Genomic DNA, 12,827 nt, shown 5'->3' with positions numbered 1-12,827 from the left:
AATGGGCCATCGAATCCCTTCAGTACTACCAAGCTGGCAGGAAGTTTACACTAGTGATGATTATGCCCTGCTTAAGTGGTTAGGGATCACAAAAAAATCACTAACTCCAGATTAATTAGGTGGTACCTAGCCCGCCAAGCTTTTACATTTGTATAGAACACTGGACTGGGAAGGACCATCTGAATGCAGACACCCTGTCCAGAATTTCCATCTCCCCAGGGGAGAGTTGCAATGATTTAAGGAGGGGGGGGGGGGGGGGATGTGGGGAATGGGTCCCTTCCAAATGCAGGCATCTACCAGAAGGGGGAGCCAGGGAGGCCACCCAGGCCTAGGCCAGGCCAGGTAAGGAGAGTGGAGTCCCAAGGAAGGGGTTGGAGGGCCAAGGCATCATGGAAACAGGGTTACCATTCGTCCGGATTTCCCCGGACATGTCCTCTTTTTGAGGGCGCGGTGAGGAGTTCGGGCGGATTTCTGCATTTCCCCAATTTGTCCGGGTTTCGTCGGGACTCGGGACGGGTCATCATCACGTCATCATCTGTCCTCGTCCTCATCCTCGTCCTCCGACCACCTGGCTGACTCCTCTGATGCGTGGGCCGACGCGGCAGGCTACACAGGCAGCGTCTGTGTGTGTGCGTGCCAGCCAGCGCCTGCCTGCCTGCCTGCCTGCAGATCAGCATCAGCTGATGATGACGCTGCACACAGGCGCAGTTACTGCTGTACTGCAGCTTGCCGCCTTCTCAGCCTGCCATAACCGAGTCGACGCCGACGAGGCTGCAGTGTGAGCGTCTCTGGACGATCTGGACGGAGCAAGTGGACGATCTGGTGTCTGTCTCTGTGTGCCCCTTGCCTTGCCTGCCTTGCTGCCCTTCTTAGACGCTGCCATAACCTGGCTGAGGTAAATAATAACTAGTAGTACTGTAGATCGACGATCTTTAAAATTCGGAGGGGGGGAGGTGAGGGGAGGGGAGGGGAGGGACCCTGGAATTTGAAGAAGGAAGGGAGGGAGAGGGGGGCAGGGCATGGGGGGCCTGGAACTTGAAGGGAGGGAGAGAGAGAGAGAGAGAGAGAGAGAGAGAGGGGGCCCTGGAATTCAGAGGGAGGGGGAACTGGGAAGGACGGGGACTAGAACTGTCTGGGAGGGGAGGGGGAGGGGAATGCTGCATCACCTGTAAAAAAAAATTTCAGCACCCCCAATGCTGCATTATGCTAGAAATAAGAAGTGGATTTTCCAAGACAGTCCATGTTAAGAATGGCTTTCACCTGCAATACCGATTTAGCACTCATCCCCTTTCCTCACCCTAGTTCTGTCTATTAGCTTTTTCTTTTAGGAAATTATTGAAACCTTTTTAAAACCCTGCAATCTAACTGTTTTACCACACACTCTCTGGCAACAAATTCCAGAATTTAATTACAACGTTGAGTGAAGAAATATTTTCTCCAGTTTGCTTTAAATTTACTACTCAGTAGTTTCGTTGCATACGATCCCCTAGGCCTTGTATTTTTGGAAATAGTAAACAAGCAATTCATGTCTACTCATTCCTCTCCACTCATTATTTCATAGACCTCTATCATACCTCCCCTCAGTTGTCTCTATTCCAAGGTGAAGAGCCCTAGCCTCTTTATCCTTTCTTCATAGGGAAGTCTGACATAAAATCGTGGCTCTCCCTGGTAAGCCACACTGAACCCGCAAAAAGGTGGGAAAATGTGGGATACAAATGCAATAAATAAAAATAAATAGGGTTACCATATGTCCAGTTTTACCTGGACATGTCCTCTTTTTGAGAACACGGCCAGGCATCTAGGTGGGTTTTGCCAGCTTGCCTGTTTGCCAGATTTGCGGATGAACGGGCAGGCTGGAGGGCAGACAGCTGGGCGGTCCTCAGGGTGTCCTATCCTCCCCTCCTCTCCTTTACCTTACTGTGGTGCCCTGGTGGTCTAGTGACCTCTTCAGGGCAGAAAAGAGCCCCCTCAGCACACCTACAGACTGTCTTGCTCCCTGTGCCACTTCAAAATTGCTGCTAACAGTTCAAGCAGCAGCCTCGCAAGGCTTCCATTGAAGTCTTGCATAGGGGGCGGGAGCAGGGAAGGGGTGTGGCAGGGGGCGGGGTATGTGTCCTCTTTGTTCTTAGGGCAAATATGGTAACCCTAGGAACAGGAAATAGGAGGGTGGGTGCCTCTCAGGAAAGAAAAGGAAGTCCTGGAGCTCCTGGAGATAGGAGGAGAGGTGGCTAAAGATGAGGAGGTGGCTGAACCAATAGACTTGATATAAACTGGTTCCCAATGGAACCGTGAGCAATCCCAGGACTTTGCTGAAGATAGCATGGAAGTAGAGCTAAATCCTTAATAGGTCCTGGGTGCTACCCAGTTTTTTAAGAGCAGACTGTTTGCATTATTTTTGATTGAAAACCCTTACAGCTGGGAGAGGGAGCATGCATTAGAAATGCTGAATGGGAGGTGTCTGTCCTGGCTGGGCTAAGCACTTCTGAGCCTAGCACTAGAAGGGTTTTGGTTCTCTTTTTTCATTTTTGTTTGCGAGTAGTACCCTTTTACTTAATAAACACTGAACAGGCTTGGAACTGTAAAATATGGTGGACACAACTTGACATGGTGAGGTGAAGGCAGTGGTGTAGCTATGGGGGGCCTTTGGGGCCTAGGGCCCCCCTCCACTCCAGCCTCAGGCCCCCCAAACCTGGTGTCCTGTCAAGTGCCTGGGTTTTGGGCACTACTGGCTGCCCTTCCACTCCCTGCTTCAGTCGTCATGCCGTCTCCTGTTCTCAATCTAACTGCCTTTGTCAGCTCTCTCCTACTCCCTTTTGGCTCCCTGCAGCGCTGCCTTCTTCAATTTTCTGGGCCACTGGCAGTGTCGGTGAGGTAAATGCACTGCCTTCGGTGGCCCAAAAGCTTTCCCTCTGCTGCAATTTCCTGTCCTGCATATGCGGGACGCTGCAACCGAGGGAGAGCTTCCGGGGCCGCCAAAGGCAGTGTGTTTATCTCACTGACGCTGCTGGTGGCCCGGAAAATTGAAGAAGGCAGTGGTGCTGGGAGCTGGAAATAAGGGAGCAAGTAGGAGAGAGCTGACCAAGGCAGTTAGATTGAGAAGGCTGAAGCCCATGAGGTTTGTCTCTCTTTCCCTCTCCTCCATGCACCCGTATAAATGCTCCCAATCTAATTCATGTTTAATATGGGATAAAATGCTATAAATAAGTAAATAAATAAATAGATAGATAGAAACTCTGAATGTTGAGCACCTGCTTCTCATAACATGATGTCTGTTTTAGTGCCCCTTTACCATTATTATACTTCCTCTGTGTACATCTATACGCACAAGCCGGCATGTTTGAAAATATAAGTGAGATTAAATACAAATTCAACAATTTTTTTATAGCATCCTCCCCACCCCACCCACCTACCTAACTATTCCAGACCTCCTCCCCGCTCCCCTGGTCTCCTGAGCCGCAGGGTCCCAGCACGTACCTGAACTGAAGCCACCCTGGTGGTCTAGTGGATTCTTTGGGGCAGGAAAGATCCCCAGTCTTTGCTGCCCGCTGCCGGCGCTGACCCTCTTGCTGACGCACCTTCTTTAAAATGGTTGCTGAGATTTTACAATGGCGGCCTCGCAAGACTTCATCAGAAGTCTCACGAGGCCGCCACTGGAAATCTCGGCAGCCATTCTTAAAGAGCAATGCGGCAACAGGAGGGTCTTTCCTGCCCAGAAGAATCCACTAGACCACCAGGGTGGCTGCCTTTAGGTATGTGCTCGGACCCTGTGGTTCACGGGAGGGAGAGCCCAACAGGAAGCAGGAGGGAGAGCCCTGCCTATACAACAACAACAACCAGCTCGCAAAATGTTAAAAAATTTAACAACTGGCTCTTGCGAGCCGGTGCAAGCTGGATCCAGCACACCACTGGTTATGTGCCACTGCAGTAATTATTTTCCAGGATACTGTGATATGTGTTAAGAGGCTGATCACACTCAAGTCTACTATAATGGCAAAGTTTAAGTTATGGGATAATGCAACTTCATTTAAAAATGTTAACATTTCCAAGGTTTCCATAAGGGTGCATGCAGTTTATATTCATGCAGGACAGACTGTTTACTTAGAAATCCATTACCAAGTGCACTCTAAGGCATTATTTTGGAGTATACCAAGACCTACTCACACCTATATGTCTAGTGCCCCCCCATGTCAACTCTGGGCCCCCCCCCAAAATATCAGGTCTGGCTACGCCCCTGGGTGAAGGTGATGGAGGAAGGGTGCTGGGTTTCCCCAACGGCTCCCTAGAGGATCCAGGACTCAACATGAGGGTTCCATTTCCTTTTTCCTGATTTATGTTTCTTTTCATGGGGGAGGGGAAGGAAAGTTCCCACCCCACGGTGAACTCAACCTGCCTGTGGTAACTGCGGGGTGGAAGAAGTCCAGGCTGCAGTCTATTTTGGATGTGGAGAGAAGCGAGACTGGATACTGTTAAGTAACTATATCTGGGAAAGCTCAATCTGTCTTCTGTGGTTTAATGTCTGATTAAAGCTGGAAAAGCAGTGGAACTGGGTCAGAGTTGTTTGTGTCAGGGAACCTGAGAAACTCTAAGCACGTGAGCCGGTCACACCCTGACACCGGCCATGCATTGGCGCATAAAGATAGGACAGTTATTTATGTGGTCTTATTTATATGCTAACACTGGTCGGCTAGCTCTGAAAATCAAGACCTAAGCGGACCCCACCCCTGAAATGCCCCTGACATAGCTAGCTTGTATTTCAGTGTTAACCAGTCATTTTCAGCGAAAATAACTGGATACGTGCTACTGAAAATGACTGGTTAGCCGTCCGCAAGTGACTTAACCGGTCAGTGGCCATTTGCGGCTGGTTAACTCGTACCGGTGTGTGTTTTATAGTAGTCTGTGTGCCAAAACTTCCCTATACAATTTGAAATCTCTTGAACCAAGTCATTTTCAAGACATTCATCAATATTTGCATGTTTTAAAGGCTTGAACAGTTAAAAAACTCTCTTATGATACTAGGGAAATATATCGAGCAGTAAAGCTTAATGCAGCAAGAGGAACAGCTTTCCACACCAGTGGTTTCCTTGCTGTTTCACCCCCATTCATTACCTCGCGTTCTGCAAAGAAGAACTGGTCCTCATGTAGTTCTCCATCAGTCAGTGCAATGATGACGCTCGCTGTCCTGTAACCTGTTGAAACAAGAGTTATTTGGGTTGTTGAGAGGTCCTACTGCGAGGGGAACTCAAGTGGCGCTCAGAAGAGTACCTAGAGCAGAACTGCTGTCCTCTGTATCACTGACTGACCATATGACCATAGACTAATTCTCTTGATCTCTAAAAGGTCAAGTCTATAATTAGGTGACTGCATTTATATGTAGCTTGTGTGCGTGAATTTACAAGACAGTAGCAGGGCCGCTGAGAGGAGAGGGGCAGGGGGGTAAAATTCCCCAGGCCTGGCCTCCAAGGGGGGCCTGGCGCTGGGGTCTGTCTCTCTCCTGCTCGAGCCTAGGTGATTGCGTTAATGTAATAACCTGCTCCCAGCACACAGGAGCAGGAGACAGACCTCCCTCGGAGGCCAGGGAGGAGCATGAAGATAGAGGGCGGGCATGGTGGTGGCCTCAGCGAGCGAGAGGGAGAGGCACCAGCTGCATCCTGAGTGGGGGGCAGTGGCTGTGTCATGAGTGGAGGGGGGGGGGGGGCGGCTGCAGTGGCCTTGCCCCGGGCCCGGCTCTGTCTCTCGGCGGCCCTGGACAGTAGTACTTTCACAGGTAGGTGTACACTTTTGGAAGTAGATGGCAGCAAAATGACTAACCCCTGGATTCTACAAATGGTGCCCCCTAATTTGGGAGCCCAAAATTGCACACGATGCTTAAATCCCCATGCAACCAAATTAATGAGCCGTTAGCAATCAATAATTGACTAACAATCAATTATTGACATTGATCGGCTCCAATTTGGATCTGCACACGGATCTAGCTGCCATGATTCTATAAAAATCTGTGCCCAAATCCTCTCGCACGCAACCCAAAAGGGTTGTGGCTATGAGAGGGGCATGGATGGGTCAGAGGTGTTCCCAAGAATTACACGGAGTGTTATAGAAATTGGGGGCTGCGTGTCCAAGTTGCGCGCCAGGATTTCCACCAGGTTTCAGTTGGTGTAAGTCCTCATGCCAAAGTTGGGCGCTGGAATATGCTGAGTGCTATTCTATAAAGAGCCAGGTCGCCCTTTATAGAACAGAACTGAGCACAAATGTTTCAGCGCCGCTTTCTGAATCTGGCCCTATGTGCTGTTCTGTAAGAGCGTGTGCAAATGTCATAGCACTGACAGTAGCGTAAACAGGTTGTAACGCCAGGGGGAATGGAGAGCGGACTATGTAGGTGAATGCGCGCACTACGTAGGTGTGATGGACCACCTGAAAAGTTTTGTTTGGGGAAGCAATCGCTCCCCTGGCGCCCCACCTAGCTACTCCTCTGACCGCTGGATTCTTCTATCCAGTGCATTTTTTCTAGAAAAAAGGTGCCGGTACTCTAATGCCAGGCCACCCCTTCAGGGGTGGGATGATCACTAAGGGACCCACCCCACAATTGCAAGGCCCCCTGCAACCAGTCACAGAATCTATGACAAGGCAGAATTGGTGTGTAGAGCCTGAGCTCTTTCATTAAAACTTGAGGACCATGGGTCAATTTTAGCAGACAATGGAAAAGGTGCCGGTACTCAGTACCCCCAAGTACCCCCTCAAAAAAAGCCCTGCTCCTATCGATGTACCAAGACATGGAATTCCCTGCCCCAAACAATTATGTCACATTGATGATAATCTCATATTTCACAAACTGCTAAAAACACAACTGATAAGATTAATTATGAATGACAGAGGCAACCAATCCAATATCTAATCCAGTGATGGCGAACCTTTCAGAGACCGAGTGCCCAAACAGCAACCCAAAATCTAATTATTTATCGCAAAGTGCCATTCCCCCTTCCTCTCCCCCTCTTCCCCCTCCCCCCAAGTTGCAGGGCCCCCCTCCCTCCCAGTTCAACAGGATCCCCCCTCCCTCTGAGTTCCACAGGGTCCCCTCTCCCTCCCTCCCACCCAGTTCCAGTCAAAAGCTTTTCCTGAGCAGCCCGCCTGCCCTCCCTCCATCCGAGTACCAGGGCCCCCCTCTGAAATTTAAAAGTCATACCTGGTTGGGGTTAAGGCGGCATCAGCGGCAGCAGCAGCAGTGAAAAGCGTGCTGACTCGGCGTGCCTTCAGCCTTCCGTTCTGTCTCTCAAGCTCTGTGGTCCTGCCCTTGCGGAAACAGGAAATAAGGGTGGGACCAGAGCTTGAGAGACAGAAGGGAAGGCTGAAGGCGCACCGAGTCAGCACGCTTTTCACTACTGCTGCTGCTGCTGACGCTGCCTTAACCCCGACCAGGTATGACTTTTAAATTTCGGAGGTGGGCCCTGGTGCTCAGAGGGCGGGGCGGGGGGGCTGGAACTGGCTGAGGTGACGGCACGCGTGCCAACAGAGAGGGCTCTGCGTGCCATAGGTTCGCCATCACTGATCTAATCTATAGGTTGCAACATCCATGATCACTTCACATTCTATTCTGGTCAACACAGTGTTTTCCATGTACGTTGATTGTATAAATGATGTTATCTGAAGTTTGACATCAAATGTTCTAAGTAACTAAAATTGTTTTTTCAATTGTTTCTGTTACAATGTGAGCCACATTGAACTTGTTTTGAGATTACGAGGGATATAAATGCCATAAATGTATAATTAAATAAATACGAGGGGGACATACACACAGGAGGGACTGATATACATTTGGTGGATACCTGCTGCACTTATGGCAGGTTTATGCATGGTATAATGTAAGGCACACTAATGCCAGGGTATGGTACTATTCCAAAATGGAAGCTGGGCGCCCAGATGCCATCATAGAATATGCTTTCATTGCATGGCAACGGGTTGCCTAATAGGGAAAGGGAAATGGGACTTGATATACCACCTTTCTGAGGTTTTTGCAACTACATTGAAAGCAGTTTGCATATATTCAGGTACTTATTTTGTAACAGGGGCAATGGGGGGTTAAGTGACTTGCTCAGAGTCACAAGGAGCTACAGTGGGAACTGAACTCAGTTCCCCAGAAACAAAGTTCACTGCACTAACCACTAGGCTACTCCTCCACTTACAGAACTGCCTAGTAAAAGCTTTGACTAATTGTAATTGGGTAACAGTAACAATAGCATTGTTCCTGTCTTCTTTATTTTGCAGCCAGGAAGTGCTGACTTTGGTGGTGGCTTGATAGTATATTTCTAAAATGATGTTCTGTTGAAATGAAAGGTGCCACTTAAATCCAAAATATGTGTCTTTTCAGTAACAAGAAACATTACAACATAAGGAAAGAAACATTTCATTCAGGTGAAAGCCTGGCTCTTCTCCCAAGCCTTTAATGCATAGGGTGACTGATTATACACCACTCTGCACCTGGACTAGCTTGCTACACTTACTGTAACTTAGACCAGCTCCTTATCTTCTTTAACTGTACAGAGAACTTGCCTAGAGTTTAGGTATCCATCTTTTTATAACAAATAAAACAGTAAGGTAGATCCAAGGCGGATATAAAATAGTCTTTATTGGGAACTGGTAAAAGACGACCCGACATGGCCGTGTTTTGGCCCGAAGGCCTGCCTCAGGGGTATCTCTGTTGTTATAGCAGAACTGCTTAACCACAGGAGTATAATCAAAGTCCTGGCTGTAAAATCCTTGTGATATCCACAATTTGACGAAAGTGCTGAGTTGCAGTGGCCGTACAACTGGCAAAAGTGGGTGATGCGAGTGCTGCAAAAAGTGTTGTTAAGCACTTCTGCTATAACATCAGAGGTACAACAGAGCCCTGAGGCAGGCCTTCGGGCCATGTCGGGTCGTCTTTTACCTGTTCCCAATAAAAGCTATTTTATATCCTCCTCGGATCTACCTCACTGTTTTATTTGTTAGCTCACGGTTACATGAGGTTTGTTCCTTCTTTTTGTTTGCCTTACCCATCTTTTTATCCCAACTGACTCTGGACCACCCTTCTTGTCCCTCTCTCTCTCTATATATATGCACTTGGCACACCCTGCCCCCGACTACATGGTAAGTTGTGTTGTGGAAAAGCATTAACATCATATCTATGTGATGTGAATATTTTAATGCATGATTATTTGTTTTGTTTGTTAACAGATGTTATGTATGTTTTAATTGTTACCTGCTTTGGAATACGATGGGATACAAATATGAAATAAAATAAATAAATTAGATTGTTCATTAGTACTATGCTGACATCGTATTATATATCTGCTATTTGAATTTCAATGCTGTTAAATGTGTGTATTTTAAAATTAATGGTAGTCCTATTATAAAGTTTTAATTTGCTGCTCTCAAGGTTACCTTATTGTATTCATGTTTATATTTGGCAATTTTTACTATTGTTATGCTGTTAAGAAAAATTGTAAGTTTTATGTTAAACTGTCCCTGCTGTATACCGTCTTGGGTGAATCACTTTATAACTGCGGTTAATAAATCACAATCAATCAATAAATACACATTGCAAACAGTTGGCAAGCTTTAGTATTGTTTCAAACCATTCTGGCTTGTTATCTGTCATATCCAAGGGGGAGGCAGAAGGCACAAGGTGAATCCATGTACAGATTATGAATGCATTAAAAAAAAGTTTGAATTGTCTCTCATTTCCTTTCAGAACATTGGCTGAAAATGAATGCTTTCTCTCTCACGAATGTACAGACTAGAGGGGAAAATGAAGGGCATTGACTACCAATAAATGCCACCCTGTCCATCTCCCATTGTTACTATTGTTAGTCTAAACTAACATTTTCTTACAGTGTCTCATTTTTCATGATTTTGTGTTTTTAAATAATAGCCAAATAAATATATAAGAACATGCTGGGTCAGATCAAGATCTATCAAGCCAGAATCCTGTCTCTAGTAGTAGCCAGTCTGGGTTAAAAATATCATGCAGATCGCAAAATGTAGATCTATTTCTCATAGCTCATTTCTTGTGATACACAACAGGTTTACCTAGCTAATAATTTGTTATGGACTTTTCCTCCAGAAACCTGTCCGGTCCATTTTTAGTCACATCGACCATGTCCTACAGTAACTGATTCCACAGCTTACTTACTGTCAGTGCTGCATAAGAAAAAGGAAAACTTTCTACAAATTGTTTACAATTTTCTTGTTACTAGTTTCCCAACTGAGGTCACATTATCAGTGGATAATGTGACCCTCCCTTTCTCTCTGGACCTCCACTGTGATCTATCCACAGTAGTGGCAGTGATAACGGGGCCAGTGAGTCAGTGAATGTTCCCAGGTCCTGCCCCCTCCTGTGTGACCTTCTTCTTAGCGTGGAAACCCATGTGGAGTACATGGGGTCATGTGTTGACAGATGCTACCATTTCCACCAGTGCTACTGCTGCTTTCATGCTTTGGATAAGTGGGGTAGAGGGAGGGAAGGGGATTGGAGGTCTGCAATTTTTTTCCCATCATTATTTGGGGTCCTGTGAATTTTTAAGTGTTAAAATGGGATCACATTAGATGAAAGTTTCACAAGTACTGCTTTAATTCGTCTTTGCTATGTTCAGGTATTAATTCAATGCTCATGGACTAGTTCTGTGTCTTCTCCGTATGCTGGAATATATATTTTTTAAAAATATCACTCTGGAAATATCCAGTGGATACAACATAATTAAGACAATGTGCCCAGTGCTAATTTTGATACTTCTGCAAGCTATAACAGGTAATCACATGCAAAGAAAAAGAATTATATATCAGACAAATTATTATTCTGACCTTGGCTGTTTTCATAGTCAATCTGATCATTTGCCTAGGAGAAAAAATATATACATTTACAGAAAGACAATAAGCTGTGGCTTTTCAAGTCCCATAGACCATCTGAAATCTGAACAAACAGACAGACACACATGCATGTAATGATAGAGCTTGGGTAGATAATTAGTGTTAGGTTAGTATATAATAGGAAAGTTAGGATAAGAGATCCTGAGTTGAAGCCGCTGAAGAAATATTAGGTGAAGCGACAGAAATGTTCTGGCCATCTCTGCAAGTAAACAATTAGGGGGAGAGATATCAACATTGGCTACCGTTAAGAGGGGTTATTTTACTGTTAACCTGGGTTATTAGTAGCTAGGTCTCATTGCATAAAATGTGGGACCTGTGCTAAAATAGCATGAGTTGTGGTAAGCTGACCCATCTTAACAGCATCCCATGTTGATAACTTCTCCCCATAACATCATGTGCCAGGAGGAGGTGCCTGATACGCTCTAGTCTTAAAAAACATGTACTGGCCCTGCACAACAACAGCACATGCTGAGGCCATGATAAGGTCAGGCCACTCTGGGGCCAATATTCAGACCTCAGTTAGCCTGGCTAACTCCTGTGGTCAGTGGTAAATCTGAATATTCAATGCTGGGCCATTTCTGGTGACCGGCATTGATTATCCAGTTAATTTTTCACTAGTTTGAAGATAACTGGCTATGTCGATATTCAGACTTGGCCAGTTATGTTCAAACTGGCCAAAGATATTCTACGTATTCACGTGGCCAAATATAGCTGATAAAGTGAGGCTGAAAATTGACAGCTGGTTATATCGCCCGATATAACCGATTACCTGCTATCCAGTGATGTTGAAGGGGAGATAACCGGCTATCCCCTGGTGAATATCACCAGATAGTCAGTTATGAGGCATTTAGCCAGCCAGGTGCCGATCTTGACCAGTTAAATGCTTTTGAATATCGGGGGGGGGGGGGGGGGTCTGTCTCTAAGGTCTAGACTAATCATAAAGCACCGACTTTCACCTGCCTACTGGCAATGACAGGCAAAGACTTTACCGCCTAAGGACACAAACCCCATGAGCATGAGCAATCCTTTCAATCCTTTGAGAGAAAACTCAAGGCCCATCTTTTCGCTGTGACTTTTAATATGTGTTAGTTCTGGCGAACGTTTCAGCAATAACAGTTAGTTACAGTTTTTATTTGTTAAGTTTTAGTCACCTCTGCTTTCCTCTGTAGCTTTCTTAAGTTAGTTTTGGGTGTGTCTGGTTTCTGGTGTACCTGGGATCTGAACTGTCACTCAACGGCATTCTGTTTTCTTTTCTTTTTATATATTTGTGAAATTTTGTAAATCGCTTAGATATGGAATTTCTCAGGATTTGGCGATTCACCAAATCATTAATAAACAAACATAAAACAAATAACGGGCTCCCTGGATTTCAGCCAGTGGAAGAAGGAGATCTGTAGCTTCCAGTAGAGGGAACAGAAGGATATGACATGGAGGGAAAGACCCCAGGCATGAGGTGGAGCATAAAGGAACTCACTCTGGGCCATGGTAAGAGGCCTCCATTGAGGGAGAAGGGAGGAGGAGAGATATTTTCATTAAGGATAGGTATAATCACATTCCTCTCATTCTATATGCGCCTTTTGTGAGCTTACATTTCTAGAATACTGCCATCCACACCTATAAATGGCAGTAGTGTGCCTAACCACTATTCTGTAATTATGCACGAACATGGCTTAATGCATAATTGCAAAGGGGTATTTACAGGGAAAGGCATAAGAACATATGTATTGCCATACTGGGACAGACCGTAGGTCCATCAAGCCCAGTATCTGCCTGAGCCTACTGTGAACCATCTATTCTTAGTGGCCAATTTCCAGGTCACAAGTACCTGGCAATTATCTTTATCAGCTTCTGCATTTTTCTCCTCTTTACCCTCAAGCCTCACAATGTCATTTTGGCACTTCCTCCTATCATTTACATTGTTAAAAAAATGT

General features: G+C 46.0%; 1 protein-coding gene across 1 annotated transcript in view; it reads right to left on the bottom strand.

Annotated features, from left to right (window-relative positions):
• Positions 1-12,827, bottom strand: part of ANTXR1 (ANTXR cell adhesion molecule 1) — a 269,622-nt gene that overhangs the window by 211,245 nt on the left and 45,550 nt on the right. The window contains exons 5-6 of the mRNA XM_030201863.1: positions 10,831-10,864; positions 5,107-5,186 (exon numbers count right to left, since the gene is read on the bottom strand). Coding sequence (XP_030057723.1) covers positions 5,107-5,186; positions 10,831-10,864 — 114 coding nt within the window. The remainder of the gene's footprint in view (positions 1-5,106; positions 5,187-10,830; positions 10,865-12,827) is intronic.

This window comes from Microcaecilia unicolor, chromosome 4, assembly GCF_901765095.1.
Source record: "Microcaecilia unicolor chromosome 4, aMicUni1.1, whole genome shotgun sequence".
Taxonomy (NCBI): domain Eukaryota; kingdom Metazoa; phylum Chordata; class Amphibia; order Gymnophiona; family Siphonopidae; genus Microcaecilia; species Microcaecilia unicolor.
Note: the sequence above shows the minus strand (reverse complement) of the source record. Positions and strands in the feature narration are given on the sequence as shown.